Source organism: Cervus elaphus, chromosome 4 (assembly GCF_910594005.1).
Source record: "Cervus elaphus chromosome 4, mCerEla1.1, whole genome shotgun sequence".
NCBI lineage: Eukaryota > Metazoa > Chordata > Mammalia > Artiodactyla > Cervidae > Cervus > Cervus elaphus.
The window spans coordinates 52,783,193-52,802,875 of NC_057818.1; the positions used below are offsets into that span (position 1 = coordinate 52,783,193).

The window sequence follows — 19,683 nt, forward strand, 5'->3', positions numbered from 1 at the left end:
GGAGAATTCTCTGGCAGTCTAGTGGTTAGCACTTGGCACTTTGACTGCTGTGGCTGGGGTTCAATCCCTAGTCATGGAACCCACGTCTCCTGCATTAGCGGGTCGATTATTCACCACTGAGCCACCACGGAAGCTTGAAATATTTTATTGTCAATAAGGAATATTCCTGGGAATCTAGGTCCTAAGGAGTGACCTGTTCATGCTAATCCAAATGAACTCTCAGAAGCATGAGAGATCAGAAGCATGACCTCTGCTATCTGGCTGTCCAGTCTTTCCTAAATGGTCAAAGGAGGTGGGTATTTTTGTATTTTTGGACTAATCATTCCTCATATCATTTCATTAGTATTATAAAAAAGCACACAGTCCAAAAAACAAAAGATCAAGTATAAATCTAAAATTAAAACAGATACACCCAGAATCCCTTTAGATTCTGATCCAAGCACAAATATATCTTTTCATGATTCTAGAAATGAATGTTCTATACTCTTGCCCTGCAATTTTCAGTTTACATCATAGCCATTTCCCTATTTTTTTTTTTTTTTACAAAATCTTTACAGATAAGAGAAAGTGCTTATGAAACAAATTACCAAGTAGTGCTGGAGAAATCACACTGATACACTGAAATGCTGTTTTCCAGTCTAAGTTCTAATGTGCTGTGTGCTAAGTCACCTCAGTCATGTCTGACTCTTTTGCAACCCCATGGACTGTAGCCCACCAGGCTCCTCTGTCCACGGAATTCTCCAGGCAAGAATACTGGAGTGGTTTGCAATAACTACAGCAATTTCCCAAAGTTTTCAACAAGCCAACCAGTATTAGCATTCTTTTATTCCTTTTTTTTTTAGGTGCCCCAGCTTTATTCTCTTTAGATTTACTATATATTTTTTTAATTGTAGGATAATTGCTTTACAATATTGTGTTAGTTTCTGCCATATATCAACATGAATCAGTCATAGGTACATATATGTCCCCTCTCATTTATTCTTTATTGGAAAAGATGTCTACCTCACTGGCAATCACTCCACAGCATATTGCCCATTTTTGATAATTCTCTCAAATTCAGGTCGAAGTGCTTTCTGCAAGGAAAAGTGCCAAGAGTTATCACTCTCATGGGAATGTTTAACAAGGGTCAAGTTTGATTTTTTTAAAACATGGAATAGCTAAGTAAAATACATGATTCATACTTTTTCTCTTTCTTCTCCAGAGTTTTCAGATACACAGTTGAACAGAGAGCTAACAGAAAGCTCTTTTTCCACATACTATTTTCATGCTTGTTTTTTCCAATACATGTAATCCTGGAGGAATGGAAGGAAGGAACAAGGGAATGAGGGGCTAAAGGGAGAAAGGGAAAGAGTGAGGGAGAGAGGGAGGCGAGGAAGGGATATACTCTGCTGAAAGATTTCCAAGCTAGTTACATCCATAGGGTTTCTCTTCTGTATGAGTTGCCTGATGTCTAATAAGTTTAGAACTATTAATGAAAGCTTTCCCACACTGATTACATGTAAAGGGTTTCTCTCCAGTATGAGTTCTTTGATGTACAATAAGTCGAGCACTCAAGCTGAATGTTTTTCCACACTGATTACATTCATAGGGTTTCTCTCCAGTATGAGTTCTCTGATGTTGAGTAAGGCATGAACTCTGCCTGAAGGATTTTCCACACTGACTGCACTCATAGGGCTTTTCTCCAGTGTGAGTTCTCTGATGTACAACAAGGACATAACTCTGGCTGAAAGACTTCCCACACTGATTACATTCATAGGGTTTCTCTCCAGTATGAGTTCTCTGATGCATAACAAGGTGAGAACTGCGGTTGAAAGATTTCCCACACTCATTACACTCGTAGGGTTTCTCTCCAGTGTGAGTTCTTTGGTGTGCAACAAGTTGAGAGCTCCAGCTGAAGGATTTTCCACACTGATTACATTCAAAGGGTTTTTCTCCTGTGTGAGTTCTCTGGTGGGCAACAAGTTTGTAACTTTGACTAAAAGACTTTCCACATTGATTGCATTCATAGGGCTTTTCTCCAGTATGAATTCTTTGATGGGCAATAAGTTTATAGCTCTGGATAAATGATTTCCCACATTGATTACATTCATAGGGCTTCTCTCCAGTATGAGTTCTTTGATGTGCAATAAGTTTGTAGCTCTGTCTGAATGACTTTCCACACTGATTGCACTCATAAGGCTTCTCTCCAGTATGAGTTCTCTGATGCACAACAAGGACATAGCTCTGGCTAAAGGATTTACCACACTGATTACATCTATATGGTTTCTCTCCAGTATGAGTTCTTTGATGGGAAACAAGGTGAGAGCTGCGGCTGAATGATTTCCCACATTCGTTACATTCATAAGGTTTCTCCCCTGTATGAGTTCTCTGATGTGCAACAAGATGAGAGCTCCAACTGAAGGATTTCCCACACTGATTACATTCAAAGGGCTTCTCTTCAGAATGATTTCTCACGTTTTGAGCAAGGGATGAACTCTGGGAGGTCTTACGACATTTATACTGACTCTCTCCAATGGAGTTTCTCTGTTCGTTATGGGATATGCTGTGGTTCAAAACTTGCCCACATTCCTTAAAATCAAAGGATCTTCCTTGTGCATGTATTTTCTCGTGTATGTTTAAGGGTGTACCATGGTTAAAAGGTTGAATACTGTCACTAAATCCATAGGATTTCTCTTCTGTTTGAGTTCTTGTAAACTGAAAAAAATGAATACTCTGGGGGAGGTTTCCAAATTCATTATGTTCACAGAGTTTCTCACTGTTTGTAATCATCTGATGAGTGTTTACCATAGAATTATAATGCAATTTTTTAACATGTGAAGCATGTTTATGAAAATGGTTTCTTATGGGTATCATCTGTGATGAAAGAAGACTGGAATTCAGACCAGCCTTCTCCTCAGGGCTATCATTTTTGCAGTGTCTCTCATGAGCAATGGCTTTCCTGTGAGTAAATGTCACTTCCTTTAAAAGTCTCTCTCGTTTTTCCTGCTGCTTCTCCAATAGCTCTTTACAATCCTGAAATTCTTCACATGAAGATAACCAAGGATCATCTCTTGTCAACTTTTCTGTCTTCACGCTAGGGGAGAGTTTGTCATCAAAAATGCTCTGCTTCAATCTCGATTCTCTTCTTCCAAGTGCAGTTGCCGAGTCTGGAAGAAAGCAAAATAAAACACCCTAGCCAAAAATTGTTAGAGCTGGGAAAAGCTGACAAGAAAGTATGCAAATTATATGTGGATTTATTTTCAGCTATGGACCTATAACATGAATTAAGAAAGCAAAAGGATGAGATGAGCAGTAAGCAGAGAACTACCACAGTCAGACAGCATTAACAAGGAATTAATATGAAACTATTTCAGTCTTAGTGTTGCTGAATAAAGACTTTAGATGTCAAATATCTCCATATTCCAAAATAGGATCATCTATGCAGAACTTACAGGATTGCAAAACAATTCTGCAATTCTTAGTAAAAAAAATGGAGGATTCTTTCTACCCTCTTTAGTGCTAGACACATGTTCACTGAAATAGAAATTAGTGTCTACATTTCTAGGTATCTCTGAAGGCATGAAACTTGTTAGTACAGTCTGTGTTAGTAAGACAAAGTCAAACTACTTTGTGAACCAGGAAAAAATAATGAGGGCACTGTTATCCCAGGTTCCCTAAATGCCTTAGAGGCTAATATGGCCCCTTGGATTCCTTTGCTCCCAAGTAAGAGAGGATGGAGATTAGCTCATATACAGAAGCCTGAGTGGCTATTAGGCCAAGGAATAGAAGGTACATTTGGAAAACAGTGGTGATGTATACAGTCCTCTTGGAGTGGGAGAAAAGAGAAATATGTGGCATGCCTTATGGGTATTTTTCAAACAAATCTTCTATACCTGTGAAAGAAAGTGAAAATGTTAGTCGTTCTGTCGTGTCTGACTCTTTGCAACCCCAATGGACTATAACGCATGAGGCTCCTCTGTCCATGGGATTCCCCAGGCAATAATACTGGAGTGGATTGCCATTTCCTTCTCCAGGGGATCTTCCTGACCCAGGGACTGAATCTGCATCTCCTGCATTGGCAGGCTGATTCTTTACCACCCAGCCACCAGGGAAGTCTATACCTGTAATGACTCCTAAATGTCTATTTCTTACCTGGATATGCATGTGGGAAAATTCTTTTTATACTCATCCTCTTGTTCGAACTAGGAGATTACATCTAGTTTGGAAAGCTGAGAGGAAAGATATAGAACTTTGGGTATTTGGACTGGGGACAAAAGAAAGTCACTGCAGAGTCTGTCCCCTGTCTTTGGCTCTTAGGAACCTAGAAGACTGAATAAGCTCAAACTCACAAAGTTGTACCTTTGCTACCCTACAAACTAAACCTATATCTTCACCATACTAATCTTTGTGTGGCCAAAATCATTCTGGCCTCTGAACTCCCTAGAGCCTGATCAGTGAAAATGAGAAATTATTTCAATATACAGATACCATTAAAGGGGACTGTACTCTTACCCCAAGAGTCCCTGTGGTTTTCCAGGATCACATCTCTGTCCAGGGTCCTCTGAGCAGAGCTCAAAGTGCCTTCTTCTTCCTGAGTGAAGTCCACAGTCACTATTTTGAAGTTCACTCCCTCCTAAAACAGGACACACATTCCTACTCAGCTGGGTATCATTTCCTTCCAGTGTTCAGAGAGGAAAAGTTTGACAGATGGAAGAAGGAAAACCTGATGGCCTGGAAACAGTCCTGAGACAGTCAACATTCAAAAGATTCTAGGGGTACAAGTACCTTCTAGGTAAGCCCCTTTGGGTTTTGGATGCTGGACCTGTTTATATATAACGCCAAAGAGGAACATCAGAAAGAACTGACAAACTGTTTTCTTTCTTGTGGACCTTAAAGAAAATGCTAATTCTGATTTTTTTTGTTGGTGAATATAGAATTCCAACTTAGGAATTCCCTCCAAATTCTCAAGAAACGAACAGAACAGGTTCAGCAAAATTTTTTCTGTCAAAGGTCAGAGAGCATGTATTTTAGGCTTAGCAAGCCATACAGCTTCTATTACAATTAGTCAGCTCTGCTGCTATAGCAAGACAGCAGTCACAGAAAATATATGAACAAATGGTTGTGGCTATATTACAATAAAACTTTACTTACAAAAAACAGGTGATGGGACAGATTTGGCACACAGGTTTGTTGATGCAGAGAATGAAATGTAGGCCTTAATGAAAGGCAGGATGTAAAAGCTAAGAGCACTGGATTTGGAAAAGAGATTTGGGTTTTTTTCTCTATTAAGAGCATATGTCTGAATTTTCTTTAATGTATCTTTTTTAAAAAATATAAAAAATTAGATACATTTAATGGTGTCTTTTAATGGTGGGGTTATTCCATTTCTACTTATTAGGCTTAACTGTAACTAACTCATTATGTTGTTGAGTGAATTAAATTGTAATGATACATAAAAAGCCATTAGCAGAGCTTACTGAACAAAAAACAAAGGCTGGTAATTATCAGGATGCTTAGGTTTGAGAACACTGAAAAATTAAATGACAATCAATGAGAGACCTTTATCCTGAACTCTTAGTCTTCAGAAAACAGTTCTATTTTGCCCACACTATGAGCTGCATGACAGAGCCTGTCATTATTGCCACGTAAAGGGGTTCTCTTGAGCTGCCTCCTGTAAGCAGGAAAGAACCCTCTTTTTAGGACTGTGTGTGTGTGTGTTAGTCACTCAGTCGTGTCCAACTCTTTGCAGCTCCATGGACTATAGCCCACCAGGCTCCTTTGTCCATGGAATTTTCTAGGCAAGGATACTGGAGTGGGTTGCCATTTCCTTCTTCACATTTTTGCACCGGTAGGTGGTACATCAAACTACACTCCAATAAAATTTTTAACTGAGTTTAAAAACAAAGACTATTGGGCAGCAATTTTGTTCCAAAAAAGTGCTGGATGTGATCTGTCCTTATCAAAAGGCAGCAAAAGCCACTGAAGTCGAATGTCACTTGCCGAGACATTTTAAAATAGATGGAGTGTTCTCAAGCTGTGGTTCATGAACAGGACACAAGGTCCCTGAAGCCCATGAAACTCCAGGCAAAAGTGCTGCTGTGCTTGCATTTTTCTCAGCTGCAGCTCATAATTTTCACTAAAAATCTCAGAGATTTTCACAATGAGCCCAAAATGAGACTCAGAAAACTGCTCCCTGTGTTCAACATGGATCTATAGGTACTGTTTTTCAACCTCCAATCCATGCTTCCCTGTTAAAATTTTTTTTAAAAACTTACTTATTTTTTGGTTGCACTAGGTCTTCGTTGCTGTGTGGGCTTCTCTCTAGTTGTGCTGAGTGGGGGCTACTCCCTAGTTGTGATGCCTGGGCTTCTCACTGCAGTGGCTTGTCATGTTGCAGGGCACAGGCTCAATAGCTGTGGCTCACAGGCCCATATCTGGGATTTCCCAGAGAAAGCGAACCTGTGTCTTCTGCATTGGCAGGCGGATTCTTTACCACTAAGCTACCAAGGAAGCCCCATGCTTCCTTTTCATTAACACGCCCCTTCAGTGTTTAATGTAGGGCCCTTTAATATCAAACTTCTTCAAATGTCAAATAAATAATACTAGACTAGATTACCACCACCCCCTCCACCTCATGTTTTATATTCTCAAAGTTCCAGGAATTTCTATCATAAGACCCACCACCCTTTCTTATCGTTTGCATAGTGGTCATCTTGGTCACTAGGCTGTAATCCATGATGGCAGGGACAAGGTATTTATTTAACTCCAGTGTTTAGTACAGTATTGGTGTATACTAGGCTAATTACATATTTGGTAACTTATTTCAATAAGTGAATCAACAGTGTATCAATAGATTTTGTAATACAGCAAAATAATCCTGGTTCAAATTCTGATTTAAGTCCTCTCTGTTCACCTGAATCTCACAAGGCCTATCACATACCCATTAGAAAAAGTCCTTTAAGCATGCATACTGGCTTTTCTGGACTTCTATCCCTTCTTATTCTATACTTCATCTATTTGTCTCCAGCTCCCCACTGCTCAAAATTCCTTCCCAAACCTTTCAACTGTGTCTTTGGGAATTCTTCTTCTATAATAATGAAACCCTACATCTTCACCAAATATTCTCTCTACATCCCTGTGTTCGTTTGTTTCTTTAAATAAGTATAGTAGTCTTTTTTTTGTTTTGCCTGTGCTAGATCTTCATTGCTACGTGGGCTTTTTCCTCTAGTTGCAGCGAGGGGGGCTACTCTCTAGCTGCAGTGTGTGGGCTTCTCATTGCAGTGGCTTCTCTTGTTGTGGAGCATGGGATCTTGGACTCGAGGGCCATGGCACGGAATTCGGTAGTCATGGCATGTGGGCTCCACAGCACAGGCTCAATAGTTGTGGTGCACAGGCTTAGCTGCTCTGTGGCACGTGGGATCTTCCTGGATTAGGGATGGAACACGTATCTCCTACATTGGCAGGTGGATTCTTTACCATTGACCCATCAGGGATGCCCCATTCCTGAGTTAATAGAAAGCTACACTTCCCCCCAAGGACTCCCTCCTCTGCAGACCTCACAGGCTCAGGGTGGTCATGCTCTCCCATCCAGGGGTCTCAGCATCAAAGGCGGAGAAGAGTGTGTATCCTCCCAGGAACCCTGAAACTCATGCCATTTAACTCACTTCTTGGAGCTTTGTCCTACCAACCTCTTGAACATCACCTCCTTCCATACACTTAAGATTTATATTAATAACACCTAGGATTTATCCTCTAATTCAACAATTTGCATTGTCTTGTCTTGGGTGGTCTATAGCATCCATTTATAACTGACTCTAATGAAGCACTTACTGTGTGGTGTCAGGCAATGTGTTAAGCCTGTTGCATAAATCTGTTCTTGTTGTTTAGTCGCTAAGTCATGTCCAACTCTTTTTTGACCCCACGGACTGTAGCCCACCAGACTTCTCTGTCCATGGGATTTCCCAGGTAAGAATACTGGAGGGTGTTGCCATTTCTTTTTCCAGGCAATCTTCCTGACCCTGGGATGGAACCTGTGTCTCCTGCACTGGCAGGCAGATTCTTTACCACTTAAGCCAGCAGGGAAGCCCACTGCATAAACTGCTGTTCATTTAATTCTCACAAGGTCCCTGAGAAATACCATTAGCAGCACCATTTTTCAGATGAAGAGCTAGAAGGTTAGAGAAAGTAACACATATGCCTAAGGTTAGTAACTGGGACGCAACTTCAAGTTTCCCTAACATCACAGACAATGTGTTCTTAGTCATCAACTCACACAGCCAGCCTGACTTGTAGCCCCTCACTCTTAGCATGAGACCCCAGATCTTGAAACCACCATAAAGTACTCCACCTCTCAAGTCACACACAGAGAACTTCTCACTCTTTCATTACAACATCAGATTTCTCCACTTTACTTACTCAATTGTTCCCTTTACTCTTCTCCTTCTTTGATGGTTTGGGGTCTTGATTCTGTTGAAACACCTACTACTACTATTCTCCAGTATATAGTCTTTTCCTTTCTGTTTAGTATCCTTTTTATCTTTTCTATCTTAATTATTCAGTTGAGAGTCTATGGATCATTCACCTTAATCTTTCCATTTGATATAGTCAAAAATTCCCTTTCAAATATTGCCTGTGGGCTAACCCTAAATACATCTAAATATCAACCTGCTCTCCATTATTACTAATGGTCACTATTCTCAGAATGCCATTTGATGTGAAGAGCCAACTCATTAGAAAACACCCTGATGCCTGGAGAGATTGAGGGCAGGAGGACAAGTGAGTGGAAGAGGATGAGATGGCTGGACAGCATCACTGACTCAATGGACATGAGTTTGAGCAAACTCCAGGAGATACTAAAGGACAGGCAAGCCTGGCATGTCCATGGGGTTGCAGAGTTGGACATGACTTAGCGACCAAACAACAATATCAGAATGAATTTTGGGGACTGACCAGCAACCCCATTGTACCTCCTGGAGCAGCCTGTCTCCCCTAATCCAAGTTACTACTTTAAGCATTCTCCACTCTTCATCTCTCCATTCTGATTACCACCCTCATACTCACCAGATAATTTCATCTGATGGTTCACAGAGAAAAATGCAAGCCTTCCAATAACTCCCTCAACCTCACCTTTCTTATATGAGCCCTTCTTCCTCTAACAGAGCCAATGCATTCACATATGTTCTGAATTAATTCCCCTGACACTAATCAAGGACTGCTTTTTAATGGCTATTTTTTATTTTTATACAATTTTGAAAGGTTACTTTCCATTTACAGTTATTACAAAATATTGGCTATACTGCCCATGTTGTACAATCTACCCTCAAGCCTGTCTTACACTCCATACTTTATACCTCCCAATTCTCCCCCTCAGCTCCCCCCCACCCCCAGCACTGGTAACCACAAGCTTGTTCTCTGTATCTGTGAGTTCTGCTTTATAGTTGTATCTTCTCTCTCTCCTGACCCTGAACTTTTTTTTTCACTTACTCTTTCCTGCAACCATTTAAACCAAGTCAAATTCTTTCAAACCTTTAGGGGGAAGAAAATGACAACCTCACTCTCAAATTTCCATGCAGTTATCACTCTCCTTACATTATAACCAACTTTGTGTAAAAAGTGTCCATTCATCTCAATTTCCTCATTTTCTAATCAGTTCACTTCAATGTGGCTTCTGCTGCCTGCCAGCCATGCACATTTCTCAATGGAAAGACACAGAGGCCCTGTCCAACTCACCTGGGATGGGACGGCCAGTGACCCGGCATCTTCTCCCTCAACCTTGATGATAATCTCCTGAGGAAGGAGAGAGTCCTGAGAAGGCAGAGCAGATGAGAAAAAGAAGAATAATCAGGGCTCAAAACTCCCACTGTGAGTTGGCTAGGATCCAACAGACCACCTGTTTTAACACATCCACCGACCAAACTTCTGCTCCTTCCCACCGGTAAGCTCAGATAGGCCACATGGGGAGAGACATGGGATACCCAGGGGAGCAATGAGGCATGAGACACGGCCTGATGTCTCTGTGCATCTTCCAGACCAGCCCAGTTAGCAGCTGAATGGAGCTGAGTGACCCCAGACACCATATGGAAGGAAAGAACTGTCCAGCTGGGCCCTGCCTGAATTCCTGGATCACAGAATTGTAAGCAAATAGGATGGAATACAGCATGACTGAAGAATGATAAAGGAAAAGAACAACAAATTAACTTCATAAAATGTTTGGCAAAAAATACCACTGATAAGAGCACCACTAATAAGAATCTATACTGTTACGATTTCTTCCAAATCAGGAAGAAAAAGGTAGAGACTTCCCTGGTGGTCCAGTGGCTAAGACTCTGAGCTCCCATTGCAGGGGGCCCAGGTTCAATCCCTAGTCAGGGAACTAGATCACACATGCTACAACTAAGACCCAACACAGCCAAATAAATAAATATTTTTTAAAAAAGAAAGAAAAAAGTAGCTTCAATAGAAAAATGGACAAAGGAAAATGCCCAGGCAACTCAACTATGAAGAAATAAAACAGCCAGTGAATACGCAAAAAGATGCTCATCTCTTTCAATCAGATAAAATCACATCTCTATTTCTATAACTATCTCTGCACATTAGAGACCATAAATTCACACCAACGTTTCCAGTTACAATTTAACAACACATTTTATTCTGGCCTCCCTGCTTTCTATATTTTTACCTTCCTTCCCTGGCTCCCACTATTCTATTTATATTTACTTCTTTGCTCAAACCCCTGTATGTAACCAATATCCCAACCACATGGACTGTTTCTTCGGCCTGTTGCTGATTACCCCTGCCCTGGTGGCCCACGATTTAAAAGATTCATATTCATATACTCTTAGTGGAGTTTTAAGTTGATACAACCTTCCTGGATTGGCAATATATTTTTTTAAATAACATTTTACTTGGAAATAGTTTAAAACTCAGAAGTTGTTACAAAAATAGGATAGACTTTCTGTGTATCCTTCACCCAGTTTCCCCCAATGATAGTATCATATACAAGCACAGCACACTGTCAAAACCATGAAACTGATATTAGATCCACATTTTTAACTCAGGTACAGACTTTATCCAGATTTTATCAGTTTTTATATATACTCTTTGCCTTTATGTTTGTTTTCTAATGGTAATGTTTAAAAATATGTAATATCCAATAAGTCTACTTGAAAGTATTTCCTTAGGAAATAATAGAAAATATACTTAGGGAATTCCCTGGCGGTCTAGTGGTTAGGACTCAGGGTTTTCACTGCTGTGGCCTGAGTTCATTCCCTGGTCGGGAAACAAAGATCCTGCAAGCCGTGCAGCACAGTCCCATCCTCACCACCCTCCCCCCAGCCCCAGAAAAAAAGAAAGTACATTTAAGAATATGTACAACAAACCTCATTAAAAAGCTACATTAACATACAAAAATAGGAGGAGGGATTAAGTGTCCATTAGTAAGTGCCTATTTAAATAAATTATGCTTCATTCAGGTAACTGACTGCTCTTCAGCAGCCAAGAGGAGAAAAGATAGATTTGTATGGATTGAGGCATACAAATGACAGAAAGATGTCTGTAACATATTGTTGAATAAAAAAAAAATTAATATCATCATATGGACTATGAATAAATTTTTACAGAATATAAACAAGCACAGAAAAGTCTGGAAAGACAGTCTCAAAAGCATTTAAAGCAGTTGTATTTTGGAAATGCAGAATTGAGGGGCAGGTTCACAGTCTGTATTTCAACACTATATCCGTTTTTTAATGACATCTGTTTTCCTACATTCAATACAGAAAAAAATCAGCAAAAAATGTTTCCTCTTGAATAATCACTTTGAAACAAGGCAGTTCCTTTGTGGCCTCCTGAAGTACACTCCACTGTACTCCTGAGTACAATGACTCAATCCATTAACTGACAGTCCCTTCAAGAACAGGCATATTTCTTTTTATTGTGTTTTACTGTGCTTTACAGATATTGCCTTTTACAAACTGAAGATCTGTGGCAACATCACATCAAGCAAGTCTATTGGTTCCATGCTGCCAACAGCATCTGCCCACTTCCTGTCTGTGTCACGTGTCATTAATTCTCAAAATATTTCAAACTTTTAAAGTATTACTGTATTTGTCATGGTGATCTGTGATCAGTGATCTCTGATGTTACTATTGTGATTGTTTGAGGCTTACCAGTTGGCTCAGTTGTAAAAAATTCTGCAATGCAGGAGACCTGGGTTCAGCCCCTGGGTCGGGAAGACCCCCTGGCAAAAGAAATGGCAACAGTATCTTTGCTTGGGAAATCCCAGGGACAGAGGAGCCTGGCAGGCTACAGTCCACCGGGTGGCAAATAAATGGACATGACTTAGCCACTAAACAACAACAACAAAATTGTGACTGTTTTGGGATGTCAAGAATTGTGCCCACATATAAGAGGGCAAATTTAACCCATAAATGTTGTGTAGATTCTGATTGCTCCACTGAGCAACCCTTCCTCTGTCTCTCTCCCTCTCCTCAGGACTCCTTATTCTCTGAAACACAACGATATTAAATTAGGCCAATCAATAGCCCTTCAGGGGCCTCTAAGTGTTCCGGTGAAAGGGAGAATTTCATGTCTCTCAATTTAAAAGCTAGAAAGGATTAAGCTTAATATGAAAGGCATGTGAAAGCTGAGACAGGCTGAAAGCGAGGCCTCTAGCACCAAACAGTTAGCCAAGTTCTGAATGCAGAGGAAAAGCTCTTGAAGGAGATGAAAAGTGCTACTCCAGTGAGCACATGGATGACAAGAAAGCGAAACAGCTTTATTTCTGATAAGGAGAAAGTGAGTAGTCTGGAGAGAAGATCAAACCAGCCACAACATTCCCTTCAGCCAAAACCCCATCCACAGCAATGTCCTATCTCAAATCCTGTGAAGGCTGAGAGAGGTGAGAACACCGCAGAAGAAAAGTTTGAAGCTACCAGACATTGGTTCATAAGGTTTAAGGAAAGAAGCTGTTTCCTGTGACAAAAAAGTGCAAAGTCAAAGCAAGCGCTGATGGAGAAGCTGCAGCAAGTTATGCAGAAGATCTAGCTAAGTAGTTATTGAAAGTGGCTATACTCAACAACAGATTTCCCATGTAGACAAAACAGCCTTATACTGGAATAAGATACCATCTAGGACTTTCCTAGCTAAAGAGGAGAATCAATGTCTGGCTTCAACGTTTCAGAGGACAGGCTGACTTTCTTGTTAAGGGCCAATGCAGCTGGTGACTAATTTAAAGCCAGTGCTCATTTACCACTCTGAAAATCCTAGGGCCCTTAAAAATTATGTTAAATCACTCTGCCTGTGCTCTATAAATGAAAAAACAAAGCCTGGATGATGGCATATCTCTTTACAACATGGTTTACCAAACATTTTAAGCCTGCTGTTGAGACCTACCGCTCAGAAGAAAAGATTCTTTTCAAAATATTACTGCTCACCTGAGAGCTCTGATGGAGATGTACAACCAGGTTAATGTTGTTTTGATGCCAGCTAACACAACTGCCATTCTGCAGCCCATGAAGAGGGATCATTTCAACTCTCAAGTCTTATTATTTGAGAAATGCATTTCATAAGGTTATAGCTGCCAAAGATAGTGATTCTGCTGGTGGATCTGGGCAAAGAAAATCGAAAATCTTCTGGAAAGGATTCATCAGTCTAAATACCATTAAGGAGATGTGTGTGTGTGTATGTAAAATCTTCTGGAAAGGATCCATCAGTCCAGATGCCATTAAAGAGATTTATTTGTGTGTGTGTATGTGTGTGTGTGCGTGCATGCACGCACGCTTAGTCATGTCTGACTCTTTGTGACCCCATGGACTGTGGCCTACCAGGCTCCTCCGTCCATGGGATTTTTCAGGCAAGAATACTGGAATGGGTTGCCATTTCCTCCTCCAGGAAACCTATGGGAAGAGGTCAAAATACCAATATTAACAGGAGTTTGGATGAAGCTGATGCTAACCCTCATGGATGACTTTGAGGAGTTCAAGACTTCAGTGGAGGAAGTCACTGTAGATGAAGTGAAAATATCAAGAGAACTAGAGTTAGAAGTGGAGCCTGAAGATGGGGCTGAATTGTTGCAATCTCATTGCAATCTCATGGGAAAAAACTTTAATGAATGAGGAATGGTTTCTTATGGATGGGCAAAGAAAAGTGGTTTCTTGAGTTGGAATCAATTCCTGAAGATGCTGGTGAAATGACAACAAAGTATTGGACTTCCTTGATGGTCCAGAGATTAAGAATCTGCCTGCCAATGCAGTGGACATGGGTCAATCCCTAGTCTGGGAAGATCCTACAAGCTGTGGGACAACTAAGCCCGAGGGCCCTAGAACCCATGCTCCACAACAGAAGCTACCACGGTGAGAAGCCTACGGAGCACAACTAGAGAGTAGCTTCACTCTCCACAACTAGAGAAAGCCTGTGCACAGCAACGAAGACCTTAGTGCAGCCAAAAGAAAGAAAGAAAGAAAACCTTAAAAAAAAAAAAAAAAAAAAGGAATTAGAATATGACCTGAAGTTAGTTGATAAAGCAGCAGAAGGATGAGAGGATTGACTCCTATTCTGAAAGAAGTTATACTGTGGGTTAATGCTACCAGACAGCACTGCAGGCTACAGAGATATTGTTCATAAATGAACAAATCAATTGATAAGGCAAATTTCACTGTTACCTTATTTTAAAAAATTGCTACAGCCACCCTAACCTTCAGCAACCACCACCCCGATTGGTCAGCAGCCACCAATGAGGCAAGGCCCTCCATCAGCAAAAAGATTATGACTTGCTGAAGGCTCAGATGTTGATCAGCAATTTTTAGCAATAAGACATTTTAAAATTAAGGTATGTACATTGTTATGGGGCTTCCCTGGTGGCTCAGTGGTAAAGAATCTGCCTACTAATGCAGGAAACTGGGGTTCGATCCCTGGGTCAGAAAGATCCCCCGAAAAAGGAAATGGCAACCCACTCCAGTATTCTTGCTTGGGAAACCCCATGGACAGAGAAGCCTGCGGGTTTACAGTCCATGGGGTTGCAAAAGAGTTGGATGCAACTTAGCAACTAAACAACAACAAAAACATTGCTTATTTAGACACGGTGCTACTGCACACTTAGCAGACTCCAGTATAGTGTACACGTGACTTTGATACGCACTGGGAAACCAGAACATTCATGTGCCTCCCACTGATAGGGGACAGAGTAAAGGGGCAGAGTAGGTAATTAAATAGTTAATCCCACTAGGGGATTGTAAGTAAAGAAAAGAGTATAGGAGACCCCTTTAAGTTAATGATCACTCAAGAAAGCAGGCTTGCCTAGCAACAAAACCAGGCAGCAGGAGCATATGAGACATGCCCCCAAAAGAAGAAAACAATGGTGCTATGAGACCCACATCCTGATAGGTGAGCTTAGTAAGTTAACGATTCCTATGACACGCTCCTCTGTGTGCACTAAAAACAAAAATATAAGGAAACGGTTACATTCTATTTACTAAAACCTGAGATAATGTACCATTTTTAGCACAAGTATATGTTACTTACACACTTATGCAAGAGAGCATAAGCTCTTTTGTTCATTTCCACTGCACCGTGACCATGACCATGGAGGGACAAGTAAAATCCCCTGTTCAACATGGAGGAGGAGCTGATGATGGAAGCATGCTGTCTACTCAAGGAGGAGGAAGGTGGTCCTCTCCCCCTCCTCACTTTTCCTTTGATTGTAAAACTGCAGCCCACTAAGTTTCAGGGGCATGGCTCCCTCTCACCCGCCTGCTTATAAGTCTCACAAGTGCCCTATTCTAATAAAGCACTTCTGAGCTATCACTTTGCCTCACTGTACTGAGATATAAATAATTGGAGCTCCTCGGAGCCCCAGAAATGCCGCCCAGTGGTTTCTGTTGTTGCTGTTCAGTTGCTAAGTCATGTCTGACTCTTCGTGACCCCATGGACTGCAGCACACCAGGCTTCTCTGTCCTCTACTGACTCCTGGAGTTTGCTCAAATTCATGTCTATTGAATTGGTGATACTGTCTAACCATTTCATCCTCTGCCGCCCCCTTTTCCTCCTGCCCTCAATCTTTCCCAGCATCAGCGTCTTTTCCAATGAGACGGCTCTTCACATCAGGTGGCCAACATATTGGAGCTTCAGCTTCAGCATCTAACCATTTCATCCTCTGCCGCCCCCTTTTCCTCCTGCCCTCAATCTTTCCCAGCATCAGCGTCTTTTCCAATGAGACGGCTCTTCACATCAGGTGGCCAACATATTGGAGCTTCAGCTTCAGCATCAGGGCTTCCAATGAATATTCAGGGTTGATTTCCCTTAGGATTGGCCTAAAGTGCTTTCACCATGACCCTTATTAGATTTACTTATCTGATCAACTCCTCTGTAAGGAACTGATCTCCCATTTCCACTGCCACCTTGGCCCCCCAGGACTCTGCTGCCCCGCAGGAGGCCGGCCTCTGCCAAGGAGAGGCCTTGTCATCCGCCTGGGCTCTGACTCTGCAGGCCTCTTCTCACGTGCCACTTGGCTGTGGACTCTGTGTCGATGCCCTTAACATCCTGCCTGAGCTCTGACACTCCGCGCTGGGGCACTCTCAAGTGTAGACACTCTCTGCCTGCTCAGGCTGTGACACGCCACTCAGGATGCACCCGCACCCCCAAACACGGGTGCCTGTCTCACCCTGCTGTGGCTCAGACACCCCAAGCTGGACCAGCCCTTGCGTGGACACCCCAACTGCACTTGGGCTACCCTCACTGGTGCATCCACTCTCGGGAAGTCCTTCTCCCCAGCTCTGTTCCTGTCGCCCCAAACGAGCACCTCCTCCTCTGTAAGGGCACTTACCCCTCCTGGCTTGGGCTCGGACTCCTGATGCCACCCTCCTCACACCCTGCTTGGCCACTGACGTCCCCACACATGGACACCCTCTTCACCCTGATCAGGCTGTGACGCCCCACAGGCAGCTCTCCCTGAGCTTCAGACACCTACCTGGCTCTGCCTCACCTAACAGCTTCAGGACCAGACTGTTCAGGAAGGGAAAGGTGAAATTCTAATTTAACTAAAATTTTTTTCAGGGTTTTTTTTTTTTGATGTGGGCCATTTTTAAAGTCTTTATTGAAGGTATTACCATATTGTCTCTGTTTTATGTTTTGTTTTTTTTGGCTGGGAGGCATGGGGGATCTTAGCTCCCTGATCAGCGATTGAACCCACACCCCCTGCATTGGGCATTGGACAGGGAAGTCTTAATTACTGGACCACCAGGGAAGTCCCCTAATTTAACATTTTAAAGAAATGTTCTCAAAGAAGATGTGCTGTAGGAAAATGCTTTAAACTGTTAATTTCCTAGACTTAAAATGCACTGCACAAAAGGACAAAAGTAGAGCTAAATGAAAACAGAAAATCACTTGGAATGTAACTTACAGATAATCTGTTAACTGATAAATTTATAACATATTTTCCATGTACATGCAAATTATATCCCTTTGTAAAAAGCATTTTGAAATGCTATTTACTTAACACAGATCATAAATATCGTTTCAGCCTATCAGTAGCTACAGTGAATTCCATTTCAAGGTTTTACTATAACTCATTTAACTCTCTTCTCACATTGAATATTCTTGAAATTTCTTTCCAACTGCTTATCCTCAAGCAAAGCTGTGAGCTGCTGGCTAAGAGGGAACAGTATCGTAAGGGCTTTGCATTGCTGTTGTTTAGTTGCTCAGCTGTGTCTGACTCTTTGCAACTCTATGGAAGGTAGCCCGCCAGGCTCTTCTGTCCATGGGATTCTCTAAGCAAGAATATTGGAGTGGGTTGCCATTTCCTTCTCCAGGGGATCTTCCCCACCCAGGGACTGAACTCACATATCCTACATTGGCAGGCAGATTCTTTACCACTGAGCCACCAAGGAAGCCCAGCGCTTTCGATACGAGATGCTAAATTCCTTCCAGAAAGAGTTATTTGGGTTAAAAGGGTGAGGAAGTGTAGGGAGCTCCATAAAATGTATAAATAGTATTAGAAGCTTGCTGACTGGGAGGGACCAGAAGCCCCAAAACATGACAAAGAGAGCCAGACAGCCTCCCATGCCCAGAGGATCAGACTGTGGGCCACAGGGGGAGCAAACTCTGGTCTCCCAGGAGAAGGGAAGCTCCACTCACCTGCACGCAGGCCTTCAGGGGCCCCTGGGGCTTCTCATCCTGCTTTTCCATGCTCTCCTCCAGGCACAGGCAGGGGCCTGAGATCCTGAGCTGCAAGAGGAGAAGTCCTGTGTATAGCATCCTCATGTAGGTCCACTGTGGGCCACACCCCACCATCAGCCTCTGCTTCAGGGATGCAGTCTCCAAAGCAACTGTGTTTCTAGAGGCTCCTGCTCAGATAGAGTCCTGCCTGAATAGCTATGCCTGCACCTAGAGTCGCTAGTCCCTCTCCCAGGCCAAGACTTTGCAGTTCCAACCTGGATGTTCCAGTGTCTGGGGCCTCTGGACCACCTACCTGGAAGCCCACCATGCGCCCAAGCTCCACCTTACACCCATCACCAAAATCTGCAGCATGAATCAGTCTCTGTCCCACCGGTCCTGGGACCACGCCCCCCCCAACAAACACCCAGCACACTGAGGATCCCCTAGTGTGCACCTGCCACCCCCAACCTGAATCTGCAGACCCAAATCAGCACTGCTTCCTAGGGCAAACAGCAGGGCTCTGGGCTTGATGTTGTTGTTTACTTGCTAAGTCGTGTCCGACTCTTGCAACCCCATGGACTGTAAACTCACAGGCTCCTCTGTCCATGGGACTTCCCAGGAAGAATACTCGAGTGGGTTGCCATTCACTTCTCCAGGGCATCTTCCCATCCTAGCGATCGAACCTTTGTCTCCTGCATTGCAGGCGGATTCTTTAGCACTGAGCCACCAGGTAGCCCCCTGGGCTTGATGACCCAGAGTCAAACACTTGATTAATTCCGTGAAGTTCATTACTTGCCGTGCCCCTCCCAGGATCCTATCCTTCCACTGACCCTCCAGCACCTGTCGATTGCCTCTCACTTCCTGTTCAAAAAGCCAAGCATACTCACAGAGCTCAGCTACACCCACGACCTCCTCCCTCCTCCGTTCTGGGATCGGTGGGCCCCTACCAGAAGAGTGCCAGCCCAGACTCCCCACCACTCAAAATCCTCCAGGCCCCCCCACCCCACCAACCCGGTGTCCTCACCGCTGAGTCCAAAACATGGCCGGCATGGGGCTGGGGGTCGCCCTGACAAACACAGTACCTGCTAGGCCCTCCTAGGCCCTGAATGTGGACCTGTTGTCTGTGTACCGATTCGATGTTTCTGGGTCTGAGACTCGAACAGCTCCTGGCAAATCTCCGCCTCCACAAGCCATCCCTGCCCCACTGCTCTCTATTACCCATCCCTCAGCAGTACAGTGTGAGTTCACAGTGCAGCTGTACCCTGAACCTGCACCCAAACCGCTTTCTCCACCAACCTCCCCAGGCCCCTACCTGCGTCGCACCTGGGACGCGCGCAGAGCACAGTACCGGGATCCGCAGTTGCCCCAGCATCACCACCAACTTCCGTGATCTGAGGCTGAAGCACCACCCACGCATGTCCCAGATCGCCCACCCACATACCCGGTCCCAGCCACCCTCCTAGACCCTGCGCATGCGCGCACCAGGAACCGGGCGTTGCCCCACCCCGTCACCAACCTGAGCGTCCACCAGCTCGAGGGCCAGGCAGGGCCTGTCAC

The 19,683-nt window shown here is 43.1% G+C and overlaps 1 protein-coding gene and 1 pseudogene across 1 annotated transcript; one reads left to right on the forward strand and one right to left on the reverse strand.

Annotated features, from left to right (window-relative positions):
• Window positions 1–964: 964 nt before the first annotated feature.
• ZNF180 (zinc finger protein 180) lies at window positions 965–19,558 on the reverse strand. The gene is made up of 6 exons (XM_043899420.1): window positions 19,450–19,558; window positions 18,718–18,818; window positions 18,106–18,195; window positions 9,709–9,783; window positions 4,492–4,612; window positions 965–3,146 (listed from the first exon to the last, which is right to left on the reverse strand). The coding sequence occupies exons 1-6, from the start codon at window positions 19,541–19,543 to the stop codon at window positions 1,405–1,407; spliced, it is 2,223 nt and encodes a 740-aa protein (XP_043755355.1). The 5' UTR covers window positions 19,544–19,558; the 3' UTR covers window positions 965–1,404.
• On the forward strand, window positions 9,965–16,823 carry LOC122691417 (annotated as a pseudogene).
• Window positions 19,559–19,683: the final 125 nt, after the last annotated feature.